General features: G+C 47.1%; 1 protein-coding gene across 1 annotated transcript; it reads left to right on the forward strand.

Moving 5' to 3' along the window:
- Positions 1 to 13,708: 13,708 nt before the first annotated feature.
- Positions 13,709 to 16,451, forward strand: LOC114252141 (membrane-bound alkaline phosphatase). Its single transcript, XM_028186648.2, has 5 exons — positions 13,709 to 14,209; positions 14,621 to 14,813; positions 14,910 to 15,082; positions 15,159 to 15,810; positions 15,890 to 16,451. The coding sequence occupies exons 1-5, from the start codon at positions 13,844 to 13,846 to the stop codon at positions 16,156 to 16,158; spliced, it is 1,653 nt and encodes a 550-aa protein (XP_028042449.2). The 5' UTR covers positions 13,709 to 13,843; the 3' UTR covers positions 16,159 to 16,451.
- The last annotated feature ends 1,281 nt before the right edge of the window (positions 16,452 to 17,732 follow it).

Genomic DNA, 17,732 nt, shown 5'->3' on the forward strand with positions numbered 1-17,732 from the left:
CTGATCATTATTCTATAATTTTTAACTTAAACTTCCAACCTATGAGACGGCTCGTTAACAAAATTGGTACTAAAATAGATTATCCTACGCTAATTGCTGAACTAAAAGTGTACGATTTTTCAGAAATCTACACCTCTCATGATGTTAACCTGGCTACGGATCTATTTTGAAACAAACTTATCTCGCTGCTTCAAACACACACAATATCTTTTGTAATCCCATGTAGATTAAGAACTATAAAACCCTGGGTAACCACAGGCTTAGTAAGATGCATGCGTAATCGTGATAACATGCACAAAAGCGTAAAAGCAAATCCCATTAACCTCATTCTTGTCCAGACTTACAAAAGATACCGCAATTTCTGCAATGATCTACTTAAAAGGCTGAGGAGAGAGTTTGAGAGATCAGAGTTTAATAAAGTAAAAAATAACCCAAAAAATACCTGGAAGGTAATTAAGAGTATCACTCAAACTGGAAAAGAAACTATTCCGCCTCTAGAGCTTCTTAATAATTTTAGTGATAGCCAGGTCTCCATTAACTCAGTTAACTCCTACTTTTCAAATATTGGGAAAAAGCTTGCTAGTAAAATAATTCATGCTTCGGTTACTGAAACCACTGTTCCCAAGTTGACATATTCTCAACTGAATTCAATGGTTCTGCCGGGAGTATCCGAACAGGAAGTCATTGACGTAATACGTGGCCTTCGTGGTGACTGTGCTTCTGGTTGGGATGGTATACCCCCTAAGTTATTCAAGCTCGCCTGTCCTGCGTTAGCCCCAGTAATTACCTACGTTTGTAACCTCGCTATTGAATCCGGAAAATTTCCCAACTCACTCAAAAAGGCAATTGTCCATCCAATATACAAGAGTGGGGACAGAGACAGTGTTAACAATTATAGACCGATTTCAGTGTTGCCAACTTTATCGAAGGTTCTGGAAAAAATTCTGAATAAAGCATTGAGTGGCTTTTTAGATTCCAATAAAATAATTTCAGATTATCAGTTTGGATTTAGAAAGAACATTTCCACTGAAGATGCGGTAAGTTCGCTAGTTAAGCACACTGTTGCGGAAATTGAACGCAAACAAAAGTGTCTTGGTATCTTTCTAGATCTGTCTAAGGCATTTGACACTGTCTGTGTCCCTCTTCTGATCAATAACACGTGCAGGCAACACGTGGGTAGAGGCAATTGAGAATGCTGAGTTTGCAATGAAGCAGACGATGACATGGCTGAATCGCAACCTGTTAACTCTAAACATTGACAAAACCAAATTTTTAACATTTGCAAGCAGAAAATCTGTCCAACCCCCGCGTGATTCCATTACTCTCAAGGCCCATGTATGTGATGGACGATATTCCGCATGTAATTGCTCGGAGATTGCTAGGACTGATAATATCAGATACTTGGGGGTGTTGGTGGATAGCTGTTTCAATTGGTATGATCAACTGGAACTTGTGACGACGCGCATTCGAAGCTTAATTTTTATTTTTAAAAAGCTAAGAGGCACGGCAGATAAGCAAATATTGCTTACCGTATACACTTCCCTTTGCGAGTCGCTTATAACTTATTGCATCCCTATTTGGGGATGTGCCTGCAAGACAAAGTTTATTAATATCGATCGAGCGCAAAGGGCAGTGCTTAAGGTGATGCTGTGGGAAGCCTTTTGGGTACTCTACTAGACAACTGTATCGTGACGCAGGAGTGCTGACGGTTAGACAACTGTTTATCCACAGGTCCGTTCTGCGACAGCACTCCTGCCTCCCATCAATACCAGAAACTTCACTTTCCACGAGGAGACGAAAACCGGCCTTTGACACTATTGCTTGTAGGACGGAATTTGCCAGACGACAGATTTATTCGTCAGGTAGCAGAATTTATAATAAAGTAAATATATCTCAGCAGATAGATGGCTTAAATAGGGATGACGTTAAAAATAATCTGAAGTCTTGGCTCTTAAACTTAGACTATTTTGAAACAGAACAAGTCGTGTTGTAAAAATGTATAATGATGTATATATAGTATGATATACTGTTGATTTATTGTAGCTAATTTTAAATTAATATTTTATATAATAATATATAATATAATATAATACATAATAATATTTTATACTTTATTGTATGACACACATACACACACACACACACAAACACACTAACACACATAAACTCACACACACACACACACGCACGTACTATATTCTTACAGATCGTTCTTCCTGGTTAACATTCTTTACCTGGTGACCTAGCACTGAACCACTGACTTTTGTAACACAGGTTTTTCCTAGCATAAAAGTCAGGGAATATTGTTATTGTATACCTCATAAAAAAGCCATGTATATTATTATACTAGTGTTAAGTATTTTTGTACGTGTTTGTATTTTAAGAGGCTTGAATAAATATTATTATTATTATTATTAACCCACAAGGACCGGGCGAATTTCCTCGACGGTCCTACGACCAGCCGATGGATCGGCCAGCCGCCTGGACCATGACTTCAGCAGGGACCACCGAGATTGGGCCCTCCACGCCCTGACCACACTGGGGCTGGGACGCGCCACACCGCGGGCACGAAGGTCAGCCCGCCACTGGTAGTCAGCGGCGAGCGCCTCCGCCTCCAAAACTCAAGGCGACATCCCAATCAGTACACAGACCGCCTCGAAGGAGATGGTGCGATAACCACGGATGACCCTGACCGCGACGGTTCGTTTCAGCCGTTGCAGCAGCTTTTCAACCCTCACCGCCAGGGACTGGCCCCACACGGGCGCCCCGTATGGGGCCATTGATTGTGCCACCCCTGTATAGAGACGGCGCGTCACCTGGTCAGGCCCCCGACGTTGGGCAACGCGCCGATCACCCCCAACAAACTAGGGACTAGGTTATGAAAGTGAGCACGGAAGGTCCAACGACTGTCCAGAATGAGGCCGAGGTATTTCAACTGCACCTCGACCCCGATACGGACGCCTCCAACTACGATAGGGGCATCGACAGGTGAGGAGCAGGCTTAGAGACCCCGGTAACTGTACTAGTCGAACTCGGCAAAGAGTTCGACGTGCACCTAACCCATGCAATAGCCCGCTGAGTTTCTCGATCTTCTCAAGGGGTCATGATTCCGATCCGGCAATAGATTCATTCGCGAAGCAGCTAGTCTTGAGTTGATACGTCTCCTTTGGAGACCCCTTTTTGGGATTTAGTAAATGTTTTCTGGACCTACAGAAAACATTTAGTAAATCACAGAACACTAAAGCTTTGAAACTTTGAAGTGTGGAATCTTTGAAGACATTAATATTAATTTAGTCTGCATAATGTGGATTGAGTTGATTCACATTAATAATTAGTATCAAACGTTGAAACAATCTTTGTAGGTTCTCAGCCTGTAATCGCATGGATAATGGACAAATATTTACTGATGGTAGGACTTCTTGTGAGTCTACACAGGTAGGTACCACCACCCTGCCTATTTCTGCCGTGAAGCAGTAATGCGTTTCGGTTTGAAGGGTGGGGCAGCCGTTGTACTGTAAAAATTGAGACTTAGAACTCATATCTCAAAGTGAATGGTGGCGTATTTACGTTGTAGATATCTACGGGCTCCGGTAACCACATAGCAACAGGTGGGCTAAGAACTTGTCCACGCATTGGAGCAATAAAAATAAAAATTTATATATAATTCACAGGGTGTCATCAGAACATCGCTTTTTATGAAACAACTAATTATTGCCACGTGTTAATAATCCTGTTGACACAATATCATTTATAATTACTTATAATCGCAATGATTAATGACTTCATTATTGTCCTCAGGGTTCGTATTTGCGTTTTGAGACTTAAACTTAATCTATTTCTTAGTGTTTAATTTATTAAACACTCAATTATATATAATATATAATTCGTATATTTTACTATAATAGTACGTACATCCAAACCAGCCTAATATGTTAAGGTACTTTTGTTTTTATTTCATTTTTGTACATATTCTATGTGAAGTGTTATTTTTAATGTAATATGGATGTAATCTGGATGTAGTTAATATTTAAAATAATGAAATAAATATTGAAATCAAAATTAATGAAAGCGGTCCCGGCTAGTGACTTGAATGAAGGTATTGAAATCAACATTTTCAAATATTACACGCGTATTGTTTTGACACTTTCTACTATTAAGAATGAATATCGTGTGACCCTACAAGTTGTCAATTATTTCTAAACATTTGTTTGACAATAAATGCGGCCGGCTTTATCAAAACGATAAAAAAAATTACTTAACGATATCTTTGTTATCTTTATCGTTGTTTATCATTATGGAGTTCGTCTTAACTTGACTTTCAACTTTAGACACGCATATTGAATTTTGGAAGAAGATAAACAAATGAGGTGCAAATTGTAGGGAGTTCGTCAGTGTTTAACACATTACTGCGTCTAGGCAGAAAGGGGCAGGGTGGTGGTACCGATCCGTGCAAACTCATAAGATGGTCATACCATACCACCAGTAAATGTTGATTGGTGGTCGCAGAACGCTGGTTTGAAACTCAAAAAATGTTGCGCCCAATCCTCGGTGAATACCTTAGTCGCTTTTCTTTATGAATTTGTTAGGGAGAGAAAGGATGATGCCATTCAATGTCACCGCACAGCACACAAGTCAGAGTGATAAAGTTAAACTGCGCACATGAGCATCTATTGATACTTTTGTCCTGTATATATCTGTTAAGTTATATCTAGTCGTGAGGGCTATATTCTTCTCCCTAAATAAAGACTTTTGCTCTGCATTGGACCATCTTTCCAAGTCCATGTCTTAAGTCTACAAAACTTTTCCAAGTAGGTGCATGTGAACCCAATAACACGTCTGCGATCTTATTTACTTTACCTTGCAGCAATAGATCTCCTGTAAGCTGCGACACTGAGCTATCAGTGACTGTCACTGAGCGCAGGACGCAACATCCTTGCACGTGTCGGCACGACGCCTACTTTTCTGCTGGGGACGTCTACGATGAGACCACTCCATTAATACGCGTCATACCTACAATACCTGTCAATAACATTCAAGTTCCTCCCCAACCCTCTCCTACCCATCCCTCCCCTTCGCTCTCCCAGTTCCCCCTTTCGAGGAACATTGTGAGTCGAGGATGTGTGACGAGCTGCCGTGATGTTGGTTGATTGATTGTCTCCGTGCGAGTTTTTTTGGTTTGTTGCCAAAAGTCGCAGATTATCTCGTTTTACTGCATTGCATGGTCGTTAGTCCGTCTTTTCATGATGTCATAATTCGTTATGTGGATTTGTAAAGACATAAACTAGTTTCGCAAACAACTTCACTGCTGTTGATGAAGAAATTAGATCTTGACCTATGAAATTGCCGCTTAGAAAGTTAATCATGTTTTTAAAAATTTTTTATTTCTATCAATCAAAATATGTAACGCCATAGCATCGATGCATCTTTACGAGGGCAGTGGCAGCGGTAATTTATTAATGCTCTTCAGAGTCAGTCAGTAAAGAAGTCAGGTGTACGGGAGGCAACAAACTCTGGCGTTTTGTACTACTGCGTCTCGGGTATTAAATTTTTCGTACCCAAGATGTTGTCAAAACTTTGAAAAGAGTAGATGTCTGTCGGTGCAATGTCTGATGAGTACAGTAGATTTTTTTAAAGCTCAGATGGGTGGACGTTTTTTTACTATGACAATTTGACGCAAATGGCCCTATATTGTTTTGATGCTAACGTTGAAAATGCTGCTAGATCAGCAATATAGCGTTCACACTAATAGCGAGCCGTGCGTTCGTTTGTAGTACGAGTATTCACTCCGTACAGCCATTAACGTTGTGAGCCGTTCGTCATTCCGATAGGGGCACCCGTCACGCGCGGACGTGCTCATCGACCACTCGATCGCCCGGCCTTTGTTAGCCCGGCCATTGTTCGCGCGGCCTGTGTTCGTGGTACATCTGCCGACCAAGTGTTTTTCCTGGAAGTTTTTATTTGTTTTGTTTCCTTTTGTTATTTCTGTGTCGTGGTACATCTGCCGACAAACTGTTTTCCTGGAAGTGTTTAATTGTTTTGTTTCTTTTTGTTATTTCTGTTTTGTTGTGTTTTTTCTTTGTCCTGTAGTAATCGCGCCGCATCGCCACCTGTGTTCAATAGAACCGCTCAGTTCCGAGAAGTTGGGGCCTCGCCGCAAGGCGAGTGTTTTCTAAGACCCGGGGTAGCCCCACCTGGGCACGTAGCCATCATGGACGCTGTATTTGCGGAATTTCTCCGGCTTCGCTACCCAAAGGGTAAACCAAACACCAGGAAGGATACAAACAGTAGATGTGAAAGGTAATAGATCTTCAGGCACCTTGTTGAAAATGGGTGTACCTCAGGGTTCCATTTTGGGTCCTTTTTTATTTCTAATATATATAAACGATTTACCTAGTTTTATTGAGTCCCGACACGAGGTCGTATTATTCGCAGATGATACATCTTTATTATTTAAAATTAAACGACAATTACAAGGCTATGACGAAGTGAATGATGCGATTTCGTGTGTGGTTCATTGGTTCCGTATCAATAACCTATTATTGAATAGTAAGAAAACTAAATGTATTAAATTTACTTTAAAATGTATTAAACCATCTTTAAATGTGAGACAAGTGGATAGTGATGTAATTGTTTCTGAGGATACATTGGAGCTTGTTGAGTCAACCGTATTTCTTGGTATAACAGTGGACTCCAAACTGCAATGGGGACCTCATATTCATAAATTGGCGAGTAAGCTCAGCTCTGCAGCATATGCAGTAAAAAAAATTAGAATGTTAACAAACGCGGACACGGCTCGTTTAGTTTACTTCCACAGTGTCATGTCCTATGGCATTTTGCTATGGGGCAATGCGGCCGATGTAGAAATGATATTTATTCTGCAGAAAAGAGCTATACGTGCTATTTATAACATGCACTCAAGGGAATCCCTGAGGGAGAAATTTAAAGAAATTAAAGTTCTCACTATGCCATCCCAGTACATTTTTGAAAATTTGATGTATGTTCGTAAACATATTGAGGAGTTTCCTAAACAGTCGGACATACATAATAGAAATACTAGGAACAAACACAAGCTTGTTGTGCCGATGAGTAGGTTACATAAGATACGAAACTCATTCGGGTGTTTGTCTGTGCGCCTGTACAACAAAATCCCACAAGATGTTCAGAACCTACATATACATAGGTTTAAGAAAACTATTAAAGAACATCTGTGCAATAAAGCTTACTATAAAGTCAATGATTATCTAGAAGATTGCACAAAGTGGGAATGAGTTGCTCGCTCCGGGCATTTCAATATCGTAGTAATTGTTACGTTATAATACGCATTGTAAAAAAATCATATTTAAAAAAAAAAAAATCTAATATTAAAAAATAAATAAATAATAATTTCTTATTTAAAAAAAAAAAAAAAAAGACATGCCCGCTGAGTTTCTTGCCAATTCTTCTCAGGACGGAGGCTAGTTCTTGTGAATTGGCGGTAGTTCTTTTGACGTTCAACAAGTATGTACTTTCATTTATGTTGAATAAAAAATTTTTGATTTGATTTGATTTGATTTGAAAGCTCACTTCCGAGTTTCTGGCCTTCAAGGTCGATCACACCGTGAGCCCTCTCGTGGACTCCGCCGAGCTCGCTGCTCCTGCGTCGCCTGTACCTGCGAGCAAAGCTTCTGCATCGAGCACCGCAGCCTCCGTCGTGCCTGCCATTCCCGCGTCGCCTATACTCGCGAGTAAAACTGCTGCGTCGTCCGCCGTGGCCACCGTTCCAGCAGCGCGATCATCCGCGGCCTCCGTCGCGCCCTCCAAAACACCTGCTCGTAGGTCACCTGCGCCCGCCTCCTCGTCCTCCGACTCTGACTCGGAGATGGAGGTCGACCTCGCCCCCGCCTCATCGACGAATGGATTCACCCTGGTACAAAAGGGTAAGAAGCGTGCAGCGGAGTCTCGAGCTCCCGCGGCCGCTAAAATTAGCAAAGCCGCGAACGCGTCGCGCCCCCGCCCTCAGACTCCCGTTGCGCCTCCAGCCCGTGCCACTCCGTCGCCACGTCCGGTGGCACAAAATAAAACCCAGACCCCTCCCCCGGTAATCCTTCAAGAGAAGGCAGCTTGGGATCGAGTTTCCCTGGCCCTTAAGGCCAAAAATATCAATTTCACGAATGCCCGTAACATCACGAACGGCATTCAAATTAAGGTTCGAACACCCGACGACCATAGGGCCCTCTCTTCTTACCTCCGTAAGGAGCGTATAAGTTTCCACACGTATACGCTCCACGAGGAGCGCGAACTCCGTGCCGTCATACGTGGCATCCCTAAAGAGTTGAATGCCTAGCTCGTCAAGGCCAACCTTCTCGAACAAGGCCTACCGGTTAACTCCGTACACCGCATACACACAGGCCGCGGAAGGGAGCCATATAACATGGTTCTCGTCGCCCTCCAGCCTACCTCGGAGGGTAAGCAAATATTCAACATCCGAACGGTCTGTAGCCTTTCCGGAATCGCCGTCGAAACCCCACACAAGAAAGGCACACCTAGCCAGTGCCATAACTGCCAATTATACGGGCATTCTTCCCGTAACTGTCAGGCGCGCCCCCGATGCGTCAAGTGTTTAGGCGATCACGCGACGGCCCTATGCCCTCGCGATCAAAAAAACCGCGACGGAACCGCCTAGCTGCGTCCTGTGTCGAACACAGGGTCACCCCGCAAATTACCGCGGATGCCCCCGAGCCCCGAAAATAAATCGCCGCGTCGCCCACCAAAATCGCCTCCGAGCTTCCGGCCCAGACATCAAAGCCTCGGCACCCTCTGTGTCGCAGGCTAAGCCAGCGTTCGTTCCGGCGCCGGTGCCCAGTGTGTCGGCCTGGGCGAAACCGCTGCCGTACACGAACACGGCTACAACTCCCTCCTCCGCGATTCGTCCCGCCCCCGCGACTCGTCCCTCTCCCGTGACTTGCCCTCCGACCGCGTCCGACAATCTCGCTTTAGCGATCGACTTCTTTCAGTCGATCAACTTTGAGCGCGTTAACGCTTTGGGCGACGCCATTCGCGCTGCCTCCACTGCACAACACTTTATAGCCGTTGTGCAAGAATACGCCGACGTATACGCGTCATTAAATACGTACATCCTCCCCTCACTCCGCCGGTAATCAATGGCGTATATAAGTAGAGTAAAGCCCCTATCCGTAACGATAGGATTTTTTAACGCTTACGGTCTCGCAAATCAACGTGATCAGGTTTCTGACTTTTTGCGTGACCATCAAATTGATATCTTTTTAGTGCAGGAGACCCTACTTAAGCCCGCGCGCCGTGACCCTAAAATCGCGAACTATAACATGGTCAGGAACGACAGGCTCTCTGCTCGTGGGGGTGGTACCGTCATTTACTATAGAAGAGCCCTGCATTGCGTCCCGCTCGATCCTCCCGCGCTCGCTAATATCGAATCATCAGTGTGCCGAATCTCACTGACGGGACACGCGCCGATCGTTATCGCGTCCGTTTATCTTCCACCGGATAAGATCGTTCTAAGCAGTGATATCGAGGCGCTGATCGGCATGGGGAGCTCTGTCATTCTGGCGGGCGACCTAAATTGTAAACACATCAGGTGGAACTCACACACCACAACCCCGAATGGCAGGCGGCTTGACGCGTTAGTCGATGATCTCGCCTTCGATATCGTCGCTCCGCTAACCCCGACTCACTACCCGCTAAATATCGCGCATCGCCCGGATATACTCGACATAGCGTTATTAAAAAACGTAACTCTGCGCTTACACTCGATCGAAGTAGTTTCAGAGTTAGATTCAGACCACCGTCCCGTCGTTATGAAGCTCGGTCGCGCTCCCGATTCCGTTCCCGTCACGAGGGCTGTGGTGGATTGGCACACGCTGGGCTGGCTGAATCTGATCCACCATCGCTCCCGTTTAGCCCGGACTCTACCCCGTCTCCTCAGGATACCGCTGAAGCCACAGACATCTTAACGTCACACATCACCTCGACATTAGATAGGTCATCGAAACAAGTTGTAGCGGAGGACTTCCTTCACCGCTTTAAATTGTCCGACGATATTAGGGAACTCCTTAGAGCTAAGAACGCCTCGATACGCGCCTACGACAGGTATCCTACCGCGGAAAATCGTATTCAAATGCGTGCCCTACAACGCGACGTAAAGTCTCGCATCGCCGAAGTCCGTAATGCCAGATGGTCTGATTTCTTAGAAAGACTCGCGCCCTCCGAAAGGTCTTACTACCGCTTAGCTCGTACTCTCAAATCGGATACGGTAGTAACTATGCCCCCCCTCGTAGGACCCTCAGGCCGACTCGCGGCGTTCGATGATGACGAAAAAGCAGAGCTGCTGGCCGATAACATACATTGCAAACCCAGTGCACGCCCAGCACTCAATCCGTGGACCCTGTTCATGTAGAATTTGTAGACAGTGAGATAGAACGCAGAGCCTCCTTGCCACCCTCGGATGCGCTACCACCCGTCACCCCGATGGAAGTTAAAGACTTGATCAAAGACCTACGTCCTCGCAAGGCTCCCGGTTCCGACGGTATATCCAACCGCGTTATTAAACTTATACCCGTCCAACTCATCGTGATGTTGGCATCTATTTTCAATGCCGCTATGGCGAACTGTATCTTTCCCGCGATGTGGAAAGAAGCGGACGTTATCGGCATACATAAACCCGGTAAACCAAAAAATCATCCGACGACTACCGCCCGATTAGCCTCCTCATGTCTCTAGGCAAACTGTATGAGCGTCTGCTCTACAAACGCCTCAGAGACTTCGTCTCATCCAAGGGCATTCTCGTCGATGAACAATTCGGTTTCCGTACAAATCACTCATGCGTTCAACAGGTGCACCGCCTCACGGAGCACATTCTTGTGGGACTTAATCGACCAAAACCGTTATACACGGGAGCTCTCTTCTTCGACGTCGCAAAAGCGTTCGACAAAGTCTGGCACAACGGTTTGATTTTCAAACTATTCAACATGGGCGTGCCGGATAGTCTCGTGCTCATCATACGGGACTTCTTGTCGAACCGCTCTTTTCGATATCGAGTCGAGGGAACCCGCTCCTCCCCACGACCTCTCACAGCTGGAGTCCCGCAAGGCTCTGTCCTTTCACCCCTCCTATTTAGCTTATTCGTTAACGATATTCCCCGGTCGCCGCCGACCCATTTAGCTTTATTCGCCGACGACACGACTGTTTACTATTCCAGTAGAAACAAGTCCCTAATCGCGAAGAAGCTTCAGAGCGCAGCCCTAGCCCTAGGACATTGGTTCCGAAAATGGCGCATAGACATCAACCCAGCGAAAAGTACTGCGGTGCTATTTCAGAGGGGAAGCTCCACACGGATTTCCTCCCGGATTAGGAGGAGGAATCTCACACCCCCGATTACTCTCTTTAAACAACCCGTACCCTGGGCCAGGAAGGTCAAGTACCTGGGCGTTACCCTGGATGCATCGATGACATTCCGCCCGCATATAAAATCAGTCCGTGACCGTGCCGCGTTTATTCTCGGTAGATTCTACATTCTATGATCTGTAAGCGAAGTAAAATGTCCCTTCGGAACAAGGTGACACTTTACAAAACAAAACCGTCATGACTTACGCGAGTGTGGTGTTCGCTCACGCGGCCCGCACACATATAGACACCCTCCAATCTCTACAATCCCGCTTTTGCAGGTTAGCTGTCGGAGCTCCGTGGTTCGTGAGGAACGTTGACCTGCACGACCTGGGTCTCGAATCTATCCAGAAATACATGAAGTCAGCGTCGGAATGGTACTTCGATTCGCCGTGCAACCTAACCCATGAATCAGCTCGCTGAGTTTCTCGCCGGATCTTCTCAGCGGGTCGCGATTCCGATCCGGTAGTAGATTCAATTGCGAAGCAGCTACTCTTGAGCTCCTTGTTAGGTCTCCTTCGGAGGCGTTCGGGTAGCTGTTAGCAAATCCCACCCCTCCTGGCTGAGCCTTTGCTCGCCCACCTGTCCTGGTGAAACCGGAAAGGCCTCCGGGCCACCAGTAATCCTTCAATCATAAAAAAAGAGCCGTTCGTGCAATATTGCTATCGCGACGGAACTTTGTTTTACAATAATCTTCGTGTCCACATTGATGTCGTGGCGGCAGCCATCACCGAACACAAGATATTTGACAGAAGCCTGAATCTCGCTTACGACATTTTCAGGATATATTCACATATATACAAGTTCCGAACAACAACATTCGGAACGGTTTGATATACAAACTGTACAACATGGGAGTGCCAGACAGACTCGTGCTCATCATACGAGACTACTTGTCGAACCGTTCGTTCCGATATCGAGTCGAGGGAACCCGCTCTCGCCCCCGTCACGTCACAGCCGGAGTCCCGCAAGGCTCCGCCCTCTCCCCGTTACTGTTCAGTTTGTATATCAACGAAATACCCCGGTCTCCGGAGACCCATCTGGCGCTCTTCGCCGATGACACGGCTATCTACTACTCGTGTAGGAAAAGGTCGTTGCTACATCGGCGACTTCAGACCGCAGCTACCACCATGGGACAGTGGTTCTGGAAGTGGCGCATCGACATCAACCCCACGAAAAGCACAGCGGTGCTCTTCAAAAGAGGTTGCCCTCCGAACACCACGTTGAGCATCCGTCTCCCGACTAGGCGCGTCAACACCTCCGCCTCCGCCATTCGCCCAATCACGATGTACGACCAACCCATATCATGGGCCCCGAAGGTCAAATACTTAGACGTCACCCTCGACAGAAGGATGACATTCCGCCCCCACATAAAGACAGTACGCGACCGTGCCGCCTTCATACTAGGACGTCTCTACCCGATGATATGCAGGCGAAGTAAAATGTCCCTTAGAAATAAGGTGACACTCTACAAAACTTGCATACGCCCCGTCATGACCTATGCAAGTGTAGTGTTCGCTCACGCGGCCCGCAGTCACTTAAAATCATTCCAAGTTATTCAATCCCGTTTTTGCAGGATAGCTGTCGGAGCCCCGTGGTTCGTCAGGAACGTCGACCTCCATGACGACCTGGACTTAGAGTCCATCAGTAAGTATCTGCAGTCGGCGTCGATGCGCCACTTCGATAAAGCGGCACGACACGAGAACCCTCTTATCGTGGCCGCCGGTAACTACATTCCCGATCCTGCGGAAAGAATGGAAAGCAGTTGACGTCGCCCCAAACACGTCATTTCGGATCCTCCCGATCCACTAACGGTGCTTTTAGGTACCTCAAGCACCGGTCACCGTTCTGGTCGAACCCGTCGCTTGCGACGAAAGGCTCGACGAGTAAGTTAACCCTCAGACACAGCCCACTGAGTTTCTCGCCGGATCTTCTCAGTGGGTGGCGTTTCCGATCCGGCGGTAGATTCTGCGAAGCACGGCTCTTGCTAGGGTTCGTGTTAGCAACGTCGTCGGGTTTGAGCCCCGTGAGCTCACTAATTAAGGTTCCGCTGAAATAGCCTCTAAAGGCTATCAGCTTAGGTAAGAATAAGAAAAAAAACAGCATTCGGACCGTCAGTCTCCCTTTTTCATATATCTTCAATGTAAAAGTTACAAGTGTAGTGAAAACAGAACACTAATCAATTAATAAATCTCTGAATTGTAAAAATGAATTCCATACTTCAAAATTAAATTCATTGTAATTTAGAGTTTATTGCCAACCATATAAAAATTATGTTTCAAATGGCAAGTATTGTAAAACGCTAAATCCATACATAAAGAGTTATTATTATACTTTAACAATTATTGATTCAATCATCTCGGATTAAAGGTTGAGATTAGATACGAAAACAATAAATAGGTAGCGTTAGAGCTCAGGGCTCAGTTCCTTCCTGTGAGAGACAGCGATGTCTACATGGTGGTTAGTTGTGGTGGCGGCGGCGGCGGCGGCGGTGCTGGTGACGGCCGAGGACCGCTACCACCCGGAGTGGCTCGCAGCTCGCGAGGCCGGCGCAGCCAGGATGAGGGCCGCCGAGTCCGAGGCGAGCTTCTGGGTGCGGGAGGCGCAGGAAGCCATCGAGAGACGCGAGCGAGAGGGGGCGGGCGCGAGACAAGCAGCCGGCCATGCCAAGAACGTGGTCATGTTCCTCGGAGACGGCATGTCCGTGCCCACGCTGGCCGCCGCGCGCACGCTGCTCGGACAGCAACGCGGGCAGACGGGAGAAGAGGCTAGCTTGCACTTTGAACAATTCCCCACTCTCGGTCTTGCGAAGGTCTGCAACATGTTATATTTATTTATATTTATTTAGCACTTTCACAGAAGGTTGGAGGTCTATTAAATCTTGAGGTAAATAAAAAAAACCAGGCAAGTGAGGATTGCTGAGTCGGGAGGGATGCTCACAAAGGACTATGATTGTTTTGTGTGTTTTGACGAAGTGTAGAACTTTGTTTTTTGCTGCTTAAGAAAAACCTTTAAGTATTTGTATGAGGCGATTTCTAGATACCTTTCATTTCGTAGTCTTTTTCCATGATTTTTCATACGTCTTACTTACAGCTAAATTTAATCTACATACTCAATACGTCAACTAAAATAGTAGACGTATTGACCAATGAAATTAGCGACAGCCTTCAACAGATGGATTACCGGTGCAGCCGTACAGTGAACCGTGGTTGTTGTTGTGCAGACCTACTGCGTGGACGCTCAAGTCCCGGACTCGTCGTGCACGGCGACGGCATACCTGTGCGGCGTGAAGGCCAACCAAGGCACTCTCGGAGTGACGGCCGCCGTGCCGAGGCACGACTGCGCGGCTTCCACCGACGTCACCAAGCGGGTGCAGTCCATAGCCGAGTGGGCACTGGCTGACGGGAGAGATGTCGGTCAGTTCTTATTTATTCTGATATGGAGGACAAAGTGATAATCGTAAGAATGTTCTATTGTAGATATTAATTAGGATGGTGAATGTCACACTACAGGTATAGTGACGACCACTCGCATCACACATGCCTCTCCGGCGGGCACTTTCGCCAAGGTCGCCAACAGGAACTGGGAGAATGATAACGACGTGAAACAAGAAGGCCACGACGTCAACCGCTGTCCGGACATCGCTCATCAGCTGATCAAGATGGCGCCAGGAAACAAATTTAAAGTATTTACATTATGTTTCAGCGTTAATACGAAGCAGATATCTAGGACTCTCAATTCATTTGCTGTTTTGTTTTAAGGTGATCTTTGGCGGAGGAAGACGAGAATTTTTACCGACAACCCAAGTCGATGAAGAAGGCACCCGAGGTCTAAGAACAGACGGCCGCAATCTGATCGAAGAATGGCAGAACGATAAGGAGTCGCAGAAAGTGAGTTACAAGTATCTGTGGAATCGACAGGAACTTTTGAAACTGGCCTCGTCTCCGCCCGACTACATGCTCGGACTGTTCGAGGGCAGTCACTTGCAGTACCATCTCGAGGGAGATGAGAGCACGGAGCCAACCCTCGCCGAGCTAACAGACGTTGCCATCCGTGTGCTGAGTCGCAACGAGCGCGGTTTCTTCTTGTTCGTGGAGGGAGGGCGCATCGACCACGCCCATCACGACAACTACGCGCACCTCGCGCTCGATGAGACCATTGAGATGGACCGGGCCGTGAAAGTGGCCACAGATGCACTCAAGGAGGACGAGTCCTTGGTGGTAGTGACGGCTGACCACACCCACGTCATGTCGTTCAACGGGTACTCACCGCGAGGAACGGACGTGCTCGGAACGGTGCGGAGTTTGGACAGCAACAGAATGCCTTTCATGGTGCTCTCGTACACCAACGGACCCGGAGCAAGGATCCAGCAGAACGGCGTTCGACCCGACGTGACGACCGACGCCAACTTCGGTAAGTATTGCAGGTTACTGTCACAGGAGCAGATGAGGTTCACTGCCATCGGATATTACTGATCGTGTGGCGTCCGCAGGTGCGCTGCGCTGGAGGACGCACACGGACGTCCCGCTGGACTCGGAGACGCACGGCGGAGATGACGTCACGGTGTTCGCATGGGGCGTGCACCACTGGATGTTCTCTGGTCTGTACGAGCAGACGCACGTGCCACACCGCATGGCGTGGGCAGCCTGCATGGGCCCGGGCCGCCACGTCTGCGTCTCGGCTGCCACTGTGCCCACTGCGGCGCTGCTTTCTCTCTTGCTCGCCGCCTTCATCACCTTGCGGCATCAATGCTTTCTCTAATCGTAGGTAGTGCGATCATTTATTTGGCATCTGGGTAATTAATTAATCTAAACATAAATTATCTGTAACGTGAGAAAGCTTTGCGTGCTCGGCGGGAAGCCGTGGTCGCGTGAGACGAACGGCTACAGAGGAACGCAGACGTGTGACTGATAGTAGTGTACTAGTGATAGTATTTAGATATTATTACCTGATAATTTAAGGTATTCCGACATTTGGGATATGTATATTTTCCAAATAAAATATAGATTATTCTATTGTAAATTGACATGTAATAAATGATATAATTAACACAATTAGATTTCTTTTAATCTTCTTCAATCAAGAATAAATAATAGTCCTAAGAGTTATCGCATCTTATCGACATTCGTCTGAATCTATCGAGAAACTACAATGGAGTTGGAGAGCGCAACTGTATTTTACATATGGTTCACTTAAAGACATTTCTTGATACTGTACCAGTAGTACCTACGAGTATTATCTCATTTCTTATGCGGATACGAACATTGCTATCGGCTATCGATTTGATGTCTGTATCTGAGTTGATCTATAATCTTAAGCCCACTTAATTCAGTCCAAAATTATTCCATAGAATTATTACCGGGGTACGTTGTTAGTATAAAGGCTAAAACTAGCGTGGAGAGAGCGGAGCCTTGCTGGGTTCCGGCTGATATTTGGCACGGCTGGCATTTGACGGCAGCAACCCATATGCAGCTGGAGGAGCCGCATCACTTTTTTTTGGACAGGAAACTGATCCTCCTACAAGGTATCCGCGCCTAGGGGTCACGCAGAGTAGGTGAGACTCGACGGTCTGCAGATGTGGAGAGCAGACCGCAGGCCCAAGGATATTTCTAGGGCCCTACCGCACCAAACGACTTCCTTTGCGCTCTCTCACCCGACGTGCGATCTCCACGCAGGGTCAGAACCCGATCAGAGGTTCCTGCGTTTACAACTAGACTCGCCGTGTCACCCCGAGGACGACGGACCGAGGTGATCATTGGCGACCAACGACGTCGGTCTCCGCAGTGCAGCTGCCTGGCCACTCAGGCGGTGCCGCTAGTTTTCCGGAATACCGGAATCCGGCCCAAAACCAGCTTACTAGCTACAGCGCGCTAGAGTGAAGGGAGTGCACCGCGCGGCCTTATCTTCTTAACTCGCTCCGTACCCTTCACCGGGGGAAGGTCCCTTCCTGTAAGAAGGAAGCGAGCGACAGACATTCTCCAGCCCCCGGCTCGGCAGCGGCGGATCGGGGCGAAAAGGGATGAGCTCTCCCTATCTCGTTTCGCCGCCTCTTTCGCCGAGATGGTGGACTCGCAGAAGTCGAACATCGCCTTTCAGGACTCAATGCTGCCGAACATCGTAGCCACAATGGTTGACAGTGATAAGTCTAAGTGGCGCTGCCCCAGCTATGTGGGGCAATGTGCGAGCGTGTGTTCGGCCGTGTCCTCGTCGCAGCCACAGTGGTGACACTCTATTGTCAGTTCCATCCGGGCAATACGGTGCAGGTACCGGACCAAAAACCCATAGCCGGTGAGCACTTGCGCCTTCAGTCACGGTTCATGGCGAAAATCCGCCTC

This window comes from Bombyx mandarina, chromosome 03 (genome assembly GCF_030267445.1).
Source record: "Bombyx mandarina strain Sakado chromosome 03, ASM3026744v2".
NCBI classification, from domain to species: Eukaryota; Metazoa; Arthropoda; class Insecta; order Lepidoptera; family Bombycidae; genus Bombyx; species Bombyx mandarina.

Coding starts and splice junctions, on each gene's coding strand:
- LOC114252141 (XM_028186648.2), top strand. CDS start 13,844: ATGTCTACATGGTGGTTAGTTGTGGTGGCGGCGGCGGCGGCGGCGGTG. Junction 14,814..14,909: donor GGCTGACGGGAGAGATGTCG/GTCAGTTCTTAT, acceptor GTCACACTACAG/GTATAGTGACGACCACTCGC. Junction 15,811..15,889: donor GACGACCGACGCCAACTTCG/GTAAGTATTGCA, acceptor TGGCGTCCGCAG/GTGCGCTGCGCTGGAGGACG.